The following is a 15,790-nucleotide window of genomic DNA, read 5'->3' as shown; positions in this document are numbered from 1 at the left end:
ATGGCAGCACTACTGCTATGGACCGCAAGTGCCTGCAGAGAGTGGTAAAGACTGCGGAGAAGATCACTAGGACTCCACTGCCCTCTCTGCAGAGCATTTACCACCGCAGGGTGCGTAGGAAGGCTGCCTCCATCCTCAAAGATTCCACCCACCCCCAGCATGGAATGTTCACCTCCCTACCCTCTGGCCGGAGGTTCAGAAGTGTGAAATGCAGGACCACTAGACTGAAAAACTCTTTCTTTCCCTCTGCCATCAGACTCCTAAACAACTGAGGAGTTTATTACCAGGAAATATGTGATGTACTGTTTACATTCTCAATTTGCACATGCATAATTGCACAATGGCTGTTGACTGCTGCACATGCTGCTCCCATGCAGCATACATTCTCTTATTATATTCTTTTATTATATTGCTGCATCTGCTGCTGCTTAAAGTGCCTTAGATTTTGTGTTATTTATCTACTTTATATTTCATTTGTATTGTGTGGCATTCATGTGGACAGCAAAGTAAGAATTTCATTGTACAGGGAAACACGTTTCCTAACTGTGCATATGACAAAATAAACACCTTAAACTTGAACTTGCTCATTAGCTTGGACACTAGAAGCCTAAAGCAAGGAAGTGATAAAAATGCTTACTTAGCTTTTCACATTAAAGCAGTAGCTGGGGAGGCAACGCAGTGCTACAAGGCGCAAAGAAATGCTTTACAGCACTCGCTCCTCTGCTCCTTTGATGCTGAGGCATGCCGACAGGAATAATACCTCCAGACCCAGGAGGGGTTTGATCTGCCTGCAGGACTCATTCAGTAATGGTTTACAATCCTTCTCCCATAGCAGCCCTCATCATTAAGAATATTCTCACTCCTAAGTTAACAGCAACTACAAACATACTGTGTCATTTAACATGGAGTCATTTGTAACTTCAAGTTGCTGTATCTGGTTTACAGTGAATGCCATATTGATGTAATCCTCAAGATGGGTCGCACTGGTCCATATGGTGGCTGCTGCTCACAGCTGTATAGTGTGAGCTTGTGATGATTGAGAAATTAGATTGCCAACAATGATTAGACAATCTAGGTCTAAAGTTCAATATGTGCCAGATGGCACGCACACTGGTACACACACACACGCACACACACACATACCTTATGAGGATCAAATATAGATGGGACTATTGCACCACCACAGATTAGATTATCTTTCATTGCTTTGGTGGTGTTTTCTTGTTTACTTATTCATGGAAAGTCAACTGAGCATCCATGCACTTTTCAACAAAACCTGCTTCAAACCAAGACAGAATGGAGATACAATGGTAAATCAAATAAATAATATAAAGCAAATAGTCTGCTGATACGATGAGTTTCTATGGAAGTTGGTATAGAGAGCTTGAGCTGCCTCAGATACTGTAGCTGAACTGGAAATGTGTTTATTGATTCTCCAGACATAGTGTATTCATGCCAGAACAATCCATGAAGCAGCTGCGTACATTTTGTGCCCGTGGCTGGCCACTGACTCTGCTCAAAAACAAGCTGTCATCCCTTACCAATGCCTATAAAGGAGGCTGAAAGTAGATGTCAACATTAATTTATGGTGTCACTCTGGTCTGGGGATTTTAATAATGTGTGTGTGTGTTCCTTGTGCTGTCTATAGCTCTGTTTGCCTCTCTCTCTCTCTCTCTGTGTGTCGTTCTGTCTGTGCTCTGGGGGCAGCATGTTCAGTTCAATATGAGCATTAGCACTCACATTGACACTGCAACACTGAGTCATGTGAACAAAGCACTTGCTCCTCTAGTCCAAGTTTTTCTTTCATTCCCTTTCTGTCACTGCTGGTATCACACCACAGTGTGAGAAAGCATTAAGCTTCATGCCTATGAATCACTGCAGCAGTAAGATTTCAATGAGCATGTGTGGTCTGCAAGAATTTTCTGGTACTATTAATACTGGCTTTGCACTGCTTTCTACTGGAGAACCATTATAGGTGAATATGGTACATGTCTTGCAATTAGTGTCATGTGAGTAGTTTAAATTCATTCACTGGTGCAAACAAAGTCATCTTGATTTGATCTTCACTAACAGATACAGTATGAAGGACCTCAGATACTGTAGCTGAACTGGAAATGTGTTTATTGATTCTCCAGACATAGTGTATTCATGCCAGAACAATCCATGAAGCAGCTGCGTACATTTTGTGCCCGTGGCTGGCCACTGACTCTGCTCAAAAACAAGCTGTCATCCCTTACCAATGCCTATAAAGGAGGCTGAAAGTAGATGTCAACATTAATTTATGGTGTCACTCTGGTCTGGGGATTTTAATAATGTGTGTGTGTGTTCCTTGTGCTGTCTATAGCTCTGTTTGCCTCTCTCTCTCTCTCTCTGTGTGTCGTTCTGTCTGTGCTCTGGGGGCAGCATGTTCAGTTCAATATGAGCATTAGCACTCACATTGACACTGCAACACTGAGTCATGTGAACAAAGCACTTGCTCCTCTAGTCCAAGTTTTTCTTTCATTCCCTTTCTGTCACTGCTGGTATCACACCACAGTGTGAGAAAGCATTAAGCTTCATGCCTATGAATCACTGCAGCAGTAAGATTTCAATGAGCATGTGTGGTCTGCAAGAATTTTCTGGTACTATTAATACTGGCTTTGCACTGCTTTCTACTGGAGAACCATTATAGGTGAATATGGTACATGTCTTGCAATTAGTGTCATGTGAGTAGTTTAAATTCATTCACTGGTGCAAACAAAGTCATCTTGATTTGATCTTCACTAACAGATACAGTATGAAGGAGAGTGTGGTAGTGGGAAACGTGCAGGACCCAATAAAGATGCCTGGAGACCCGGAGTAGCTTCGAAGAATTCTTTATTTCATGCAGCATGGAGAGAAGTCGGACCCAACTTAGCAGTCGCGTAGAGTTCTCTATCTGACTGGTAAAGGGCAGTCCCTTTTATACCAAAAGTGATACAATACACATCTATAAAACTCATACCATTGTCTCATATCTAACAACCCACATACCGTCTCCAGCTGTCTTTGGTGTCTGCATCTCTCCACGACCAGACAGCCAATTCACATTTTAACAAAGACAAGTCGGCTTGTTTTGCATTCACACACAGACCCACTTAACATATTACAAGTTCTGCTTTGTCTTGGGATGTCCTGCAGAGACTGGGGGCTCGACATCCTGAGATGACCACATGGCCAGTTTAACATACAAATTAACATCACACATACACACAGACACCCAGAGTAGATCACAATCCAGCGGGGAGGTGTGATCTCCTGCTCACCACATGATCAGACATCCACAAGAGCCTATTCATAAATCACTTACTAAGTTTGGATGTGGAGAAGTTCATGGTGTCTTTACCAATTAGTGGATGTCTAAGTAAGTTTGTACCATTCAAATGTGAGCATTGTCTTGGTAGGTAAGAATTAAGTATAGTGCCATTCAGTCAGAATGTATGAACTTAGTAAAGAGAAAGTTACTGTACCATCACAAGCTATAGCATGATGGCCAAAAATAAGATTTAGATATGAATCTTAATAGCAGTGTTTTTTGAATGCAGTTATTAATTTGCGTTACTTAAGCTGTTTGTGCATACATGTGTGTTTCAGAGTTAGCAATATTATGCTGTAGGCTATGAGTTATCATCCAATTACTTTAAACTAACCTATGTCTCCACTCTGTCCTCTCCTCTATTCTCCTCGCCACATGTTACTGCTGTGGATAGCCTACTAACAGACTTGGGATATAGCTGGGGCCTAATTTATAAACATTATGTACCCACAAAATGGGGCTTCAAACATGCATAGGCCTGCATCACTATATGGAAAAATCTGCATTTATAAAAACAAACTTTCTGTGAGAATGTGCACATCTGGACAAAATTCTTACCTGTGTATTACTTGCATGTTGGTTATGGGAAATTGGTGATGCAGATGGTGAAACACTGAACTGAAGCCAGGATTTAAATTGATCCTTCTAATGGGTTTAATTTTGCTTCATATCAAATCAATAATCATACAGTATGTATGTAGGCTACACAGTGTGATAAACAACAGGCAGCCTATATTGTGTTTGTTATCACGTTAGCACCTCTGTGTTTAGGCCAAAAGATAGAGGCCAATCCAAATCTTAAACATTTACATCTGTGATTCTTCTGTGATGATTAATTAAGTGATCATCTGGTGCTGGTTTATCGCCCTATTCCCAAACCCTCAGGGCTTAGAAGAGATGGTCGGGCTGACACTCACACTCAATAGCCAGCCAGTCAGTTTTGAGCCAGAGCACACCATGGCGCAACTTTGCCAAGGATAATGCCGGGATGTGTTCGATAGTTTCTTTTCATCTCAACCACATGAAGTGAAACCTTAAAACAAGAACCAGAGAACCAAGTGCCAGTAGATTTCTAACAGGGTTTTCTAATACTGTGAACAATAGCAAACTAAGATTTGACTTTGTTTTGTATAAATTCTCTGCAGTGAACACATGACTGTGCAGCAGGTGCACAGACAGACACTATCAGATACTGTCTGCCTTCTGCTGTCACCTCACATACACCCCCCTGCACCTATCATCACCTGTGAAGAAAAAGTATGGAGTTTGGAGTGTTGTTGCAAAATTTGGAGATTGTCTTGTTTGTTGTATTAGCAGCTTCTGCAGCGATCAGCCTTTCAAACTCTGGTTGTTTGTTGCCTCCATTCTCCACAAGAACATGTATTTCAATATTTATGACTGTTTTGCATTGACCACTCATTGTGGTAGTGTTTTGGACAGACTATGCAACTCACCAAAGTGTGCACATTCTCCAGTTAGGGAAATTGCATGGGAAATCTCTCTCACATCTTTTTAGAAATCAGATAGCTTTTTTAAAATTATTATTATTATTAGTATTATTATTATTTTGTGTACGCCATATCTATGCTTTTTGTGCATGTAAACTATGAGGCCTCAGGTCTTTTATGTACCGGCACAGTGTGAGTGGATGTGAGAAGAGGGAGACAAGGCTCTATTTTGTTCTGCATTGCCCAACCAGTTATATCAATCTGTCCAGAACAACGTCCTGCTGTGTGACACAGCCTCTCTGTTAAGTGTTGACTGGCAGCAGGCCCCTGATGATCATGGAGACTTATTACTCAGTACACTGTACAACAGTGTCACACAGGGACAAAGGCAAGTGGAGGCAAGTGCTGTGGTCTCCTGTGTGGCGCATTTGGCCTCATTTGCTTCTGTGAACAGGAGCTTTTCCATTGTTACTCTTCCCCCTTCTTTCCTTTCCTTTTTCCTCTCCTCTCCTCTTACCTACCTTGGTCTACCCTTCAGCCCTCTCCCAGGGGACTGCTCTTGGCTCAGTTTGCTGTTGGTTCACTGGATTCTTTGGCACAGGATCAAGCTGAAGAAGACAGAGCAAATCTGACCTCAAAGAGTGAGGCACAGACCTGAAATCTGCTGCAGCTGCAGGAGTGGAGTCTGAATTTTATCACCACAAGTCTTTACTTTGATGGGATATACTTAGGGAGGTATGATTGCCTTTTCTTTATGAACTCCTTTAGACATTTACACACCCTATTGCATCAAAGCGTTTTTGTAGGCATGTACTGTACACAAAAAGCTGGTAGTTTGGGTGACTGCAGCTTTATTTAACACATTTTAAGCAGGTGACAGAATATGGATACATGGCTGTGTCAGAGCATCTCAGAAGACATTAATGATAACAGTAGTTGTCATGTTGTTTCCATCCTTTGGGAGTTGTAACCCTGCACTGCCAAAGTGGTTATTAGGCAGTGATTGCTATTTATTTCTGTAGCATTGATGCTTTAAACCTGAGGTAGAGTATCTCACATGAAAGAAGATTAGTGATGTCATGAGTGTACAGTGCTGTGTAACACAGCGTAAGCAGTGGTAGCCTAATCCTAGCCTCAAGGGAGGCACTGGAGCAACCCATGAAATACTGGAGCAGTTCAGATGCCATCATACCTACAGCAGGATCATGGTGATCCACAACATGAAACACGCTTTTCTGGAGAGTGGTACTTTGCTTTCTTCCTCTTTTCCTCCTACATGTTTATGTCCTTAAGATATTTTGTGATTCCAGCTGCGCAATGTCCAAAAATGTCCTTGAATGTAATCATTTCCTCGTGCATCAGAAGAACATGATTGGTTGAATCTAAGAAAATAAGATGGATTCCTATTAGAGCTCACTCATTTATATGCTGTAGTGTACTTTTATATACAGTATATACAGTAGAGATGATAAATGCTGCATTTACATAGAACAGAGTGTGGGAGAGGGATTATTAAGGGTCATATTGATATTGAGTATCAAGGTGCTCTTGGAGGTTCAATTCAGTTCTTGTTGTAAGACAGTTTCATGAATTATGTTTTCTTTGCACATTCATGAGCTAGACAGAGAGAGACACGAACGTTATTTCTGATTCAAGAGATGTTTGTGTCTCTGTGTGTTTGCCCGCCTGTGTATGTGCATCTTTGCATTGGAGACAATTAGCAGCAATAATATTCACAATTATTTGGTTAAATACCAATAAAGACAATTTAGTCATTATGATGTGATTTGAGAAAAGGTGGTCATTTACAGATCGGGTGAGCATAATCTCCGTCTCTGCTGTCGTGACCAGAATTTCACACTTCACTTACATAATGACAACTGAGCCATCTCCATGACAGCTGAGCAAATTTTCTCTAATGTTAATGGCCCTGAAATGTGGCTTCAGAAAATTTCATATACATGGATTTTGTGCAAGGAGTTTTTGTTGTAAAACTACTATTTACACATTAAATTACACAGTTATACTGTATATATATTTAATTTAAAAAGCTAAATAATTTTCAAAAACAACTGGAAATTGCAGTGTTTAGTAAACATTACTCAGCCATGTTAAAGGCGGGGGCTATTTACATCTACAGATTTGGTATGATAGTGATTTTATGGCAGCAGGGCAGTGTTTGCAGGGGTTGATAACAATAACAAAATATAGAATATCACTAGACTTTATATCATGATGTGATACAATTTTATCTCATTCAAAATTCTACCTATTATTAGTATCCTGAAGGACACCCATGCACATGGTACTTTTTTGCCCAGGATTGTTACCTGAACCTCAAAATAACACAAACACAAAAGAATGTGTCATGCATGTTTTGTGGACTCTGGGGCTTGCCACATTGATTTTTATGGCGTGCTTCTAAACACACATATGTAAAAAGAATCTGTATACCCACATAGAGTGTGCAAATGCTAGTTATCTGTATCTCTGTTTCTCTCTCATGTATTGTGCTGCTGCACTGTAATGGAGTACTTTACTGGCACTGCTACTGCTGCTGCTGTGTCCTGCTCCCCCTCAGATAAAAAAAAAATGCAGTTAGCCATTGTGCAGAGCCCCCCACCCAGTCCTACAGCAGCCCAAATCAGCAGATTTGCACTTGCTTTGCTATTGCTAAGAGTAACAATGTCCATTTCAGTGTTTGCAGGGCCAACACAAAACACACATCAGCAGCATTAAGGAGGCTTTCTTAGTGCTTAAAACCTATGTAATGTCTCTTTTGCATAGATACAGTAAATTCATTCTTCATTCATACTTTGACCATTATTTCCTTTTAAAATGTGAAAAGCTCCAATCAACTGCCACAGTCTCATGTAAACCATATAAAGAGTAAACAGCCTAAAGGAGTCAAAGGGGTTGGCCATGGTTATTCTCTGTTTGATCATCACTTAAAGAATGGAAAAGACCCAGCAGAAAAAATTATAGCCCTTGTTTAGGGATGGGACAGTATATCAAAACTCAATATATTTGATAAAGTACAAGTATGCCGCAGCTAGTCATACATTGTTGTCACTGAATTTTTAATTGTGTTGTGATTGAATCGTACACACCATATTGAATGATATCAAGAAAAAGTCACATCATCCCATCTCTACTTGTGTAGGAGGGTGAAAATTTGTTAGTTCGTAAAATTAACCCATTGTGGTGTGCTTCAGTTTTACTGTATATTTTTAGTGCAGAGTGGAATGTTTGAACATTACATTGTCATGATCCTGCCCCGCTGGCTTCCGGTTCCCTGCTTTTACTCTGAAAATACTTCCTGTGCCCAGCTCACCCTGACTCTCAGGCACTTTACTTCATCACTCTAAAGTGTCTTCACCTGCTGTTCAATCACTCACACTTGTTTACCTCAGTATATAGCAGCTCCTCACCTTGTGGGGAGCTGCCAGATTGTTCTTTGCCTATCCTAGACTCTCCAGTGTTTATTCCAGTGCCTGTTATTCTGAGAACAAAACCTTGCCTGTTTAACTGACTAACGATTTCTGCCTTGCACCTGACTGCTACGCCTGTTATCGACACCCTGCCTGAACTACCGACCAGAGATTCTGCCTTGCCCTTTCTGCCTGTTTGACTGTTTCTCCTTCACCTGAGCTCTCCCACATGGACAATTAAACTTCATTCTGTTGTCTCCAAGTACTGGCCTTTTAATTGGGTTCACACCTCTACACTGACGGAAGCTGCACACGCCACTCCCTGACATACATGTGATACTGTAGTTGCATGTGTGTGGGTGAATTGTGACATGACGCACAGACTGAACTGAAATTTACAGGAAGACAAGACTGAAGTCTGTTTTGTCTTGACAGGATGATGAAGTGGTGCTCCAGTGCGTGGCCTGTATCCAGAAGGAGAATCGTAAGTTCTGCCTGGCTGCTGAGGGGCTGGGCAACCGGCTGTGTTACCTGGAGCCCACATCTGAAGCAAAGGTAGGCGCAGCAGCTCCACTGTTGCATTGCTTGGTCCTCTCTCATTCTCATTCGCCTTCAGTGAAACACAGATGTGTGTTATTGCTGTGTTATGTGACATGTCTGTTCAGCATCCCTGATAAATAAAAAAAATCATCTACTTCATTTAATGTTTAGTTTGTTTTCATTGCAGTTATGTAATCGACTTTATTTTCTCTCTCTCTCTCTCACACACACACACACACACACACACACACACACACACACTGATCTACAAATGTCACATGATGTAATTTGCAGAAAAGTGAACCTGATGGAAGGATGCATTCACCAAGGCGAGAGCTCCATGGAAACCAAGCATCCACTTAGTCCATCCTTGTTTAGGTTCAGCAAACAATCAGTGAAGCCAAGCAGAGATACACAAGAAGGCAGCTCAGCACATCATCAGAGCAGGAACAACCGCTCACATCCACCACAGTCTCTTTGATGAGCTTTTCTTCTGGCGGCTCAGAGAAATCACATCTGTGGCTCTGCTGTCAGATGATAAAACCCTGAAATTATGCCCTTTTGATAGATTGTTTCATAAATACTGAAGTTATTAGCTGAAAGTGCCTACAACTTTATTGCAGCTGAGCAGCATAGTTGTAGCTGTGGACGCATTTGCTAGCTTGTGTTGCTTAGTGCAGAGTTTAATAGGTTAAATTAACTTTTTGCCTCTGCAATCAGTGTGTTGCCACCTTGATACATTTTTCTATCCACATTATGGAGCACATTTTTGACCTTTTCTCTTAAACAGTGATCATGTAGGCATGGCAGAAAAGTGATGCCTTGATACCTGTTTTTGTGCTGCTGATCTAGCATTAATATTTTCCTGTAGTAAAACTGGTTGACAGAACACCTAATGGCACCCCTGACATGCAGTGTGTGTATATGTGTAAAAGATGTCTTTCAGGGAGAGAGGGACAACATGAAAAGGTATTTGTTAGCACATGTGAACAAACATCGGTGTGCTTCCCCCCTCCTGCCCCCCCAACAGCTCTCACATAGGTGTGTATGTTGAGGGAGGGACATTGTGCACACAGAGAGGTGAGGCTTTCACCCCATATTGGATGGTAATTATGCCTGACAGGTGTGATGGATGGTCTCCCCATTTGTTGCTTTGTCTTGCCTACTGTGTCTTTTTATGAAAAGACATCACCCCTTCTTTTGGATCAACAACACCAGAGAGGTGCAAAAACCCAAAGCAGTGATTTAGAAGTTGGCATGGACAACCAAAAAGGGTCCCCTCTTTCCTTTGTAGTAGTCTAGCAATGGGGCTCAGAACCAGGATGACAGGTAGAGGTTGGTTTAAAGTGTGCACAGTGTAAACTGTGACATCACTCAGCTTGTGAGAAGCTGGTTAATTGTGACCTAGGAGCAGCTCTCACCTGACTTATGACCACTGGAGGGTAGAAGCCCACATACCATCATTGCAGTGATGCTGTGTCTGTGCTGTCTGGCCAGCTGATATTTGCAGACAGATAACAGTTTGAAAAATCCCACCAGTTAAGCTGAAAAGGACTGGCAAAGTAGGAGATCAGCTCATTGGGGGCAATCAGCTTTAACGCTTTTGGATTTTCTCACTGGTGAGAGAAATAAGATGTGATCTGTCATTTTCCATTGTCTAGTCGAGCTCATTTTCTTATCACACAATTGGTCATAAACCCAGTGGTATTTGCTGTAAAGCTGTCTCTGTGCTCCACCTTGTTAGATGACATCCTGACAGGCCTGAACCTCCGCCCCCCCAGCTCCTCTGCTCTGTCATTTTACTGCACTACTGTTAGTCATGCAGGGAGATGAAGGCAGGCAGAGCTGGATCACTTCCCACAAACCCTTTATTATGATTTCTCCAGAGTGCCACTGCTAGAGAGAAGGCTGGCTAGTGCAGAATCCTCACCGACCCAAACATTATAGCTCAACATGATTATGTTGCATACATATTGAAAGAGAAGGATGCTCAAATGTTGCATATTAACAGTAGTAGTACAGTAGGTTTAGGTGAGCACATCAATATCTCCCTCATCTGTCATGTGAGGCTAGCCAGGAGACTGTTAGCTTAGCAGAAAGACTTGAAAGAGGAAGAAACAGCTAGCATGGCTTCATTCAAAGATAAAAATATCTGCCTACCAGACATATTTTTTAATGAAAAATTATGATGCAATCTTGTTGCCAGTCGAATAATTTTGACTTCAGATATATTGAACGAGACATGACAAAAGATGTAATGTGTTACAGTTACCTCCTGACTATAGCTTTATATATATATACACCTGAAAAATGGCTCAATTGGGGTCAGCGGAAACAATATTATCAGTTACAATAATATGGCAAACCTTTTAGCAAGCAGTTTTACTAACAATTTACACCAGTACCATAAATACAGAGAAACATTAGCTTTGCTTTGGAGTTGTGTTTCTGGCCACCAGATGAATATAAATCCAATATTTAACATTTTGCTTTTCTTTGTTTTGGACTAAATATTCCTTTAAGTGTTTTCATTGGAGTGTTGTTTTTGTCTGCATGCTTGGCTGAGGACAACATAAATGAGACATTTGGGATTAACTCAAGTTTATACTGTAGCTCAAAATAAAACAAATCATTCATGATGATGTCTAAATTAAGCAGCTGTGGTATTTGGATCTGTATCTGTAGTCTACAGCTGGCCAATGAGAATATCTGGAAACAAGACTGCTGTATTATACCAGCATGTGTTGCTATAAATCAGATCATCTATTTGTTTTCACTAAAGCATTTCCACCGTCCACCTGGAGTATCTACTGTACTATACTTCTTTCTACATGACTTAGATTTTGCACAGTAGCCCCTGAAAGTGGGTTTTGTGAATTTTGCAAATGAGGTCAGATTTACCTGTGTGAATGAACCAGTTTGGGAAGAGCTGAGATACTAAGGAGGCCATGGGAGTTTGTTTAGGTTGGTATCATTTATCTTATAGCCATACTCCACAATATCCCCAATCCTGGTTCCCTGTTTGCCACTGTCCTCTTCTGTCCCACCCACTGCTGCCCTGGATTGTGATTGGATTTGATGCTCAGTCCATCTGACTTGTCTGCATGTGGACTGATCTGAGAGCACTTAATCTGTTTTAAACTATCTTTTAATGAATATTGCCTACTCAATAAAGACAACCTCAGTTCAAGTGCAATAAAAATACAGCAGTCAGCACAACATTTCTGTGTAAAAGTCTAATCAGAATATCCCTGTAGGTTCAGGGAGCAGTTTTCTTTTCTCTGGCTGCATGTGGAATTTATGTTAATGGTGCAAAAGTTCTTCCCCTACTAAATTCAAATCGGCATTGTTGGAATGCAGGACAAATTGCTGTGGTAATGGTAATGCTGCTTTGGTTAGAGAAGGGACATGTTTGCCAAACATGTCATTGTACTTTAGATTGGATGCTGCAGCAGTATTGTTTTCTTAGGCAGCTGCATTGATAGCTGTACTCTTTTCACAGTTTAACTGACAACAGCACAGGCTTTGTTGTAAACAGCTGTTTCTTAGCCCTATACTTATTTTGTACATCATTTAAAGTCCGAGTACACGTAATATGAAAAGGGTCATCTATACTGATTAACCCACAGAGAATTATCACCAACACTACAATTTACCTTGTTTCCTAGGAGCCATTTCAGTTCATTGTTTTGGTTTTCTGGCCTTTACTGTTTTGGTTTAGTCTCACTGTTCACATTACTATTGTTTCCAGAGGCAGTAATAAACCCACACTATACACTACCTACCCAGCTCCAAACAGTATCTCGGAAACATAGTGGAACATTTAGCAAGGCAAAGATTCATATAGTTTTCTCAGGAGTCAATGGAGATCAAAAATAGAGCTCACAGAAAAGTGGATGTTAGGTTTGTATTCATCAGGAGGACATAAACATGAGTTTGAATGAATGCTAATGTAGCCCTGTGTCACCTGGAATTGCAGCAACTGTTAGCTAAAACATGCCAATGCCGAGAATTCTTTATAAATTGTCACATGTTTTGAGGATCAAGACCCCAGTGGTTGCTGTTTAGAAAAACACAAGGTTCATCACTTTTGGCTGCAGAGAGGGCTTACCTCAGGTGGCAACACCTGATACTGTACAGACTTGGGTTTATGTTGGCAGGTGGTTTTTAGTGAACTGTAAAATTCTGCCTCATCTAGCTTTGAAGTATCAATATGAAAACACGAAGAAATGCTTAAATAAAAGGAGCTTTAAAAAAACCCTCTGTGTGCAAACATTCAGCTGTGTTCATTTTTAACTGTTGTTGCAGTATGCTCCTCCAGACCTGTGCATCTGCACCTTTGTGCTGGAGCAGTCTCTGTCAGTGCGGGCCCTGCAGGAGATGCTGGCTAAGAGTGGACAGAACAGTGAAGGGGTGAGTTAAACACACATACACACACACATACAAATAAGAAACACTCAACCAATCCATACTTCAGTTCTTCATAATCCATTCCTAGACATTCAAAGGAGGAGGTTGTGCAGTGGTTTATTGTAATTAATGCAGTCAGTGAAGTTGAACACTGTTAACTTGTTCAGTCACTATAAAGAGATTAATGGGCAAAATATGCCTATTGCAGTGACCCAGTGTGACTGAATATTAATGAGGATTAAAAGGATATAACTTTTTCCCAAGTGGCGCATGCACTTTTATGCTTTTGATAAACACCAAGCTTTCAGGAAAACAGCATCATTTAGCTACATTCATTCATTCATTTTCTATACCACTTAGTCCCAAACGGGGTCACGGGGGGCTGGAGCCAATCCCAGCCGGCTGCGGGCGCATATTCTCTGCAAAATAAGCATCCCACAAGACAGCAGCTGACAGGAGATTTGGCTTTTATAAAGAGTTGCCAACATAATCAATGTAAAGAGGAGTATGCACTGCAGGGAATCTGAACATGTAATCAATTTTGTGTGGCTGAATTTTTAAATCAACCCTCATTTGTCACTGTATTTTTTGCTCCTGATGCTTCAGTTATCTTCTTTCTCTTTGTCATTACTGTGACAACTGTGTAATTCTTCCATCTTTAACTTCTTATTTCTGTGTATAATCTCCATCTACTGTTTGATAGACATGCGGCCCGGATCGAAGGGTATGTTCACCAGCCATCCCATTCCCCCTCATCCCTAATGCATGACATGAGATCAGTCACAATACCCAAATTAGCTCTGCCATTCTCCCCCCTTTCCTGTGATTTGTCCATCGCAACACATCACCACTGAACCTGTGACTTTACATTAGGAATCATGGCTTATTCAAAAACACCAGAGCCCCTGCTTTGAAATAACTACTGAGTGTATGGAATTTATGTACATTGTATACATCTGGGCTCCTGCCGAGCTGACAGAGACAAATAGAGTTTCACATAGACTTCCCAGTAAGGTTTCCCACAAACATCAGTTCACACATACAGTGGGGAACAGAAGTATTTGAACACCCTGCGATTTTGCAAGTTCTCCCACTTAGACATCATGGAGGGGTCTGACATTCACATTGTAGGTGCATTCCCACTCTGAGAGACAGAATTAAAAAAATAATTCAGGAAATCACATTGTATGATTTTTAAAGAATTTATTTGTCTTGCACTGCTGAACATAAGTATTTGAACACCTGAGAAAATCAGTGTTAATATTTGGTACAGAAACCTTTGTTTGCAACTACAGAGGTCAAATGTTTGCCTCTTCCATTTTCTAACAATTGCTCCAACAGTTGATCTATTTTCACCAAGCTGCTTGGCAATTGCCCTGTAGCCCTTTCCAGCCTTGTGGAGGTCCACAATTTTGTCTCTGGTGTCTTTTGACAGCTCTTTGGTCTTGCCCATGGTAGTAGTTGGCGTCTGACTGACTGTGGGGTGGACAGGTGTCTTTAAAGAGCTCAGACAGGTGCTACTAATTTAGATTAATGAGTGGAGTAGAGGTGGACTTTTTCAAGGCACAGTAACAGGTCTTTGAGAGCCAGAATTCTTGCTGTTTCTCAGGTGTTCAAATACTTATGTTCAGCAGTGCAAGACAAATAAATTCTTTAAAAATCATACAATGTGATTGCCTGATTTTTTTTTTTAATTCTGTCTCTCAGAGTGGGAATGCACCTACAATGTAAATTTCAGACCCCTCCATGATTTCCAAGTGGGAGAACTTGCAAAATCGCAGGGTGTTCAAATACTTCTGTTCCTCACTGTACTTTCCACAGCGATAGCAGCATCAATGCTGGATTAGTGTCAGATTTGCATTAGTCTTGTCCTCAGGGAATTCTGATTCAACACAGTATCGTTTATTTTATCAAACCCTCTACACCAGTGTTTTTCAACCTTTTTTCAGCCACAGTACACTTATTTCAGTGAAAAAATCACAAGGCACCCCACCAACCAAAAATATTAAAATATGACACTCTGTAGCCTAATCCAGTATATATAATGACAATATAGTCTTTCAATTTATTTATACTCACTCAGTGTGAAATCTGGGCCTGTTTGGATGAACACAGAGCTGATATCCTGGCAGGAATTGAAGAAAGACACACACGAAGCTCTTCATCAACAGCTCTCAGTCTCTCTCTCTCTGTTTTTAGTTTTTATAGCACTCAGGCTTGAAAAGATCACCTCATACAGATATGTCGTGGAAAATGGGAGCAATGTCAAAATAGCTTTGTTTGACATAATGGGGAACTCCTTCGCAGCAGTTAGCCAAAAACTGTCCAAAGGTAGATCACCAAAGCTTAGCTTTAAACCACGATTTTGTCTCAGTTCAGTTAGTTCCTCCTGCTCCTGCAAAGTCGTGTCCTTTCCAAAAGCTGTTGATGAGCTATATGGATCCCGAACCCAGTCAAGGCATTCAGTGGAAGCTGAAGAGAAATAAAAGCACATCTTCTCCTCAAGAATTTTCAGATGTTCACCTATTATCTTGCACAATGTAGCAGTGTTGACATCTTGCCATTTCTTGGTGAGTGGGAACATTTCAAGGTTGGCAGTTTCCACATGTTGTTGCCAGAGGTGCACT

General features: G+C 41.0%; 1 protein-coding gene across 1 annotated transcript in view; it reads left to right on the top strand.

Annotated features, from left to right (window-relative positions):
• Window positions 1–15,790, top strand: part of LOC109951636 (ryanodine receptor 3) — a 171,865-nt gene that overhangs the window by 23,926 nt on the left and 132,149 nt on the right. The window contains exons 2-3 of the mRNA XM_020586240.1: window positions 8,649–8,768; window positions 13,062–13,166. Of these exons, the coding sequence (XP_020441896.1) occupies window positions 8,649–8,768; window positions 13,062–13,166 (225 nt within the window). The remainder of the gene's footprint in view (window positions 1–8,648; window positions 8,769–13,061; window positions 13,167–15,790) is intronic.

The sequence above is a fragment of the Monopterus albus genome, unplaced genomic scaffold, assembly GCF_001952655.1.
Source record: "Monopterus albus unplaced genomic scaffold, M_albus_1.0 scaffold400.1, whole genome shotgun sequence".
Lineage (NCBI taxonomy): Eukaryota > Metazoa > Chordata > Actinopteri > Synbranchiformes > Synbranchidae > Monopterus > Monopterus albus.
Note: the sequence above shows the minus strand (reverse complement) of the source record. Positions and strands in the feature narration are given on the sequence as shown.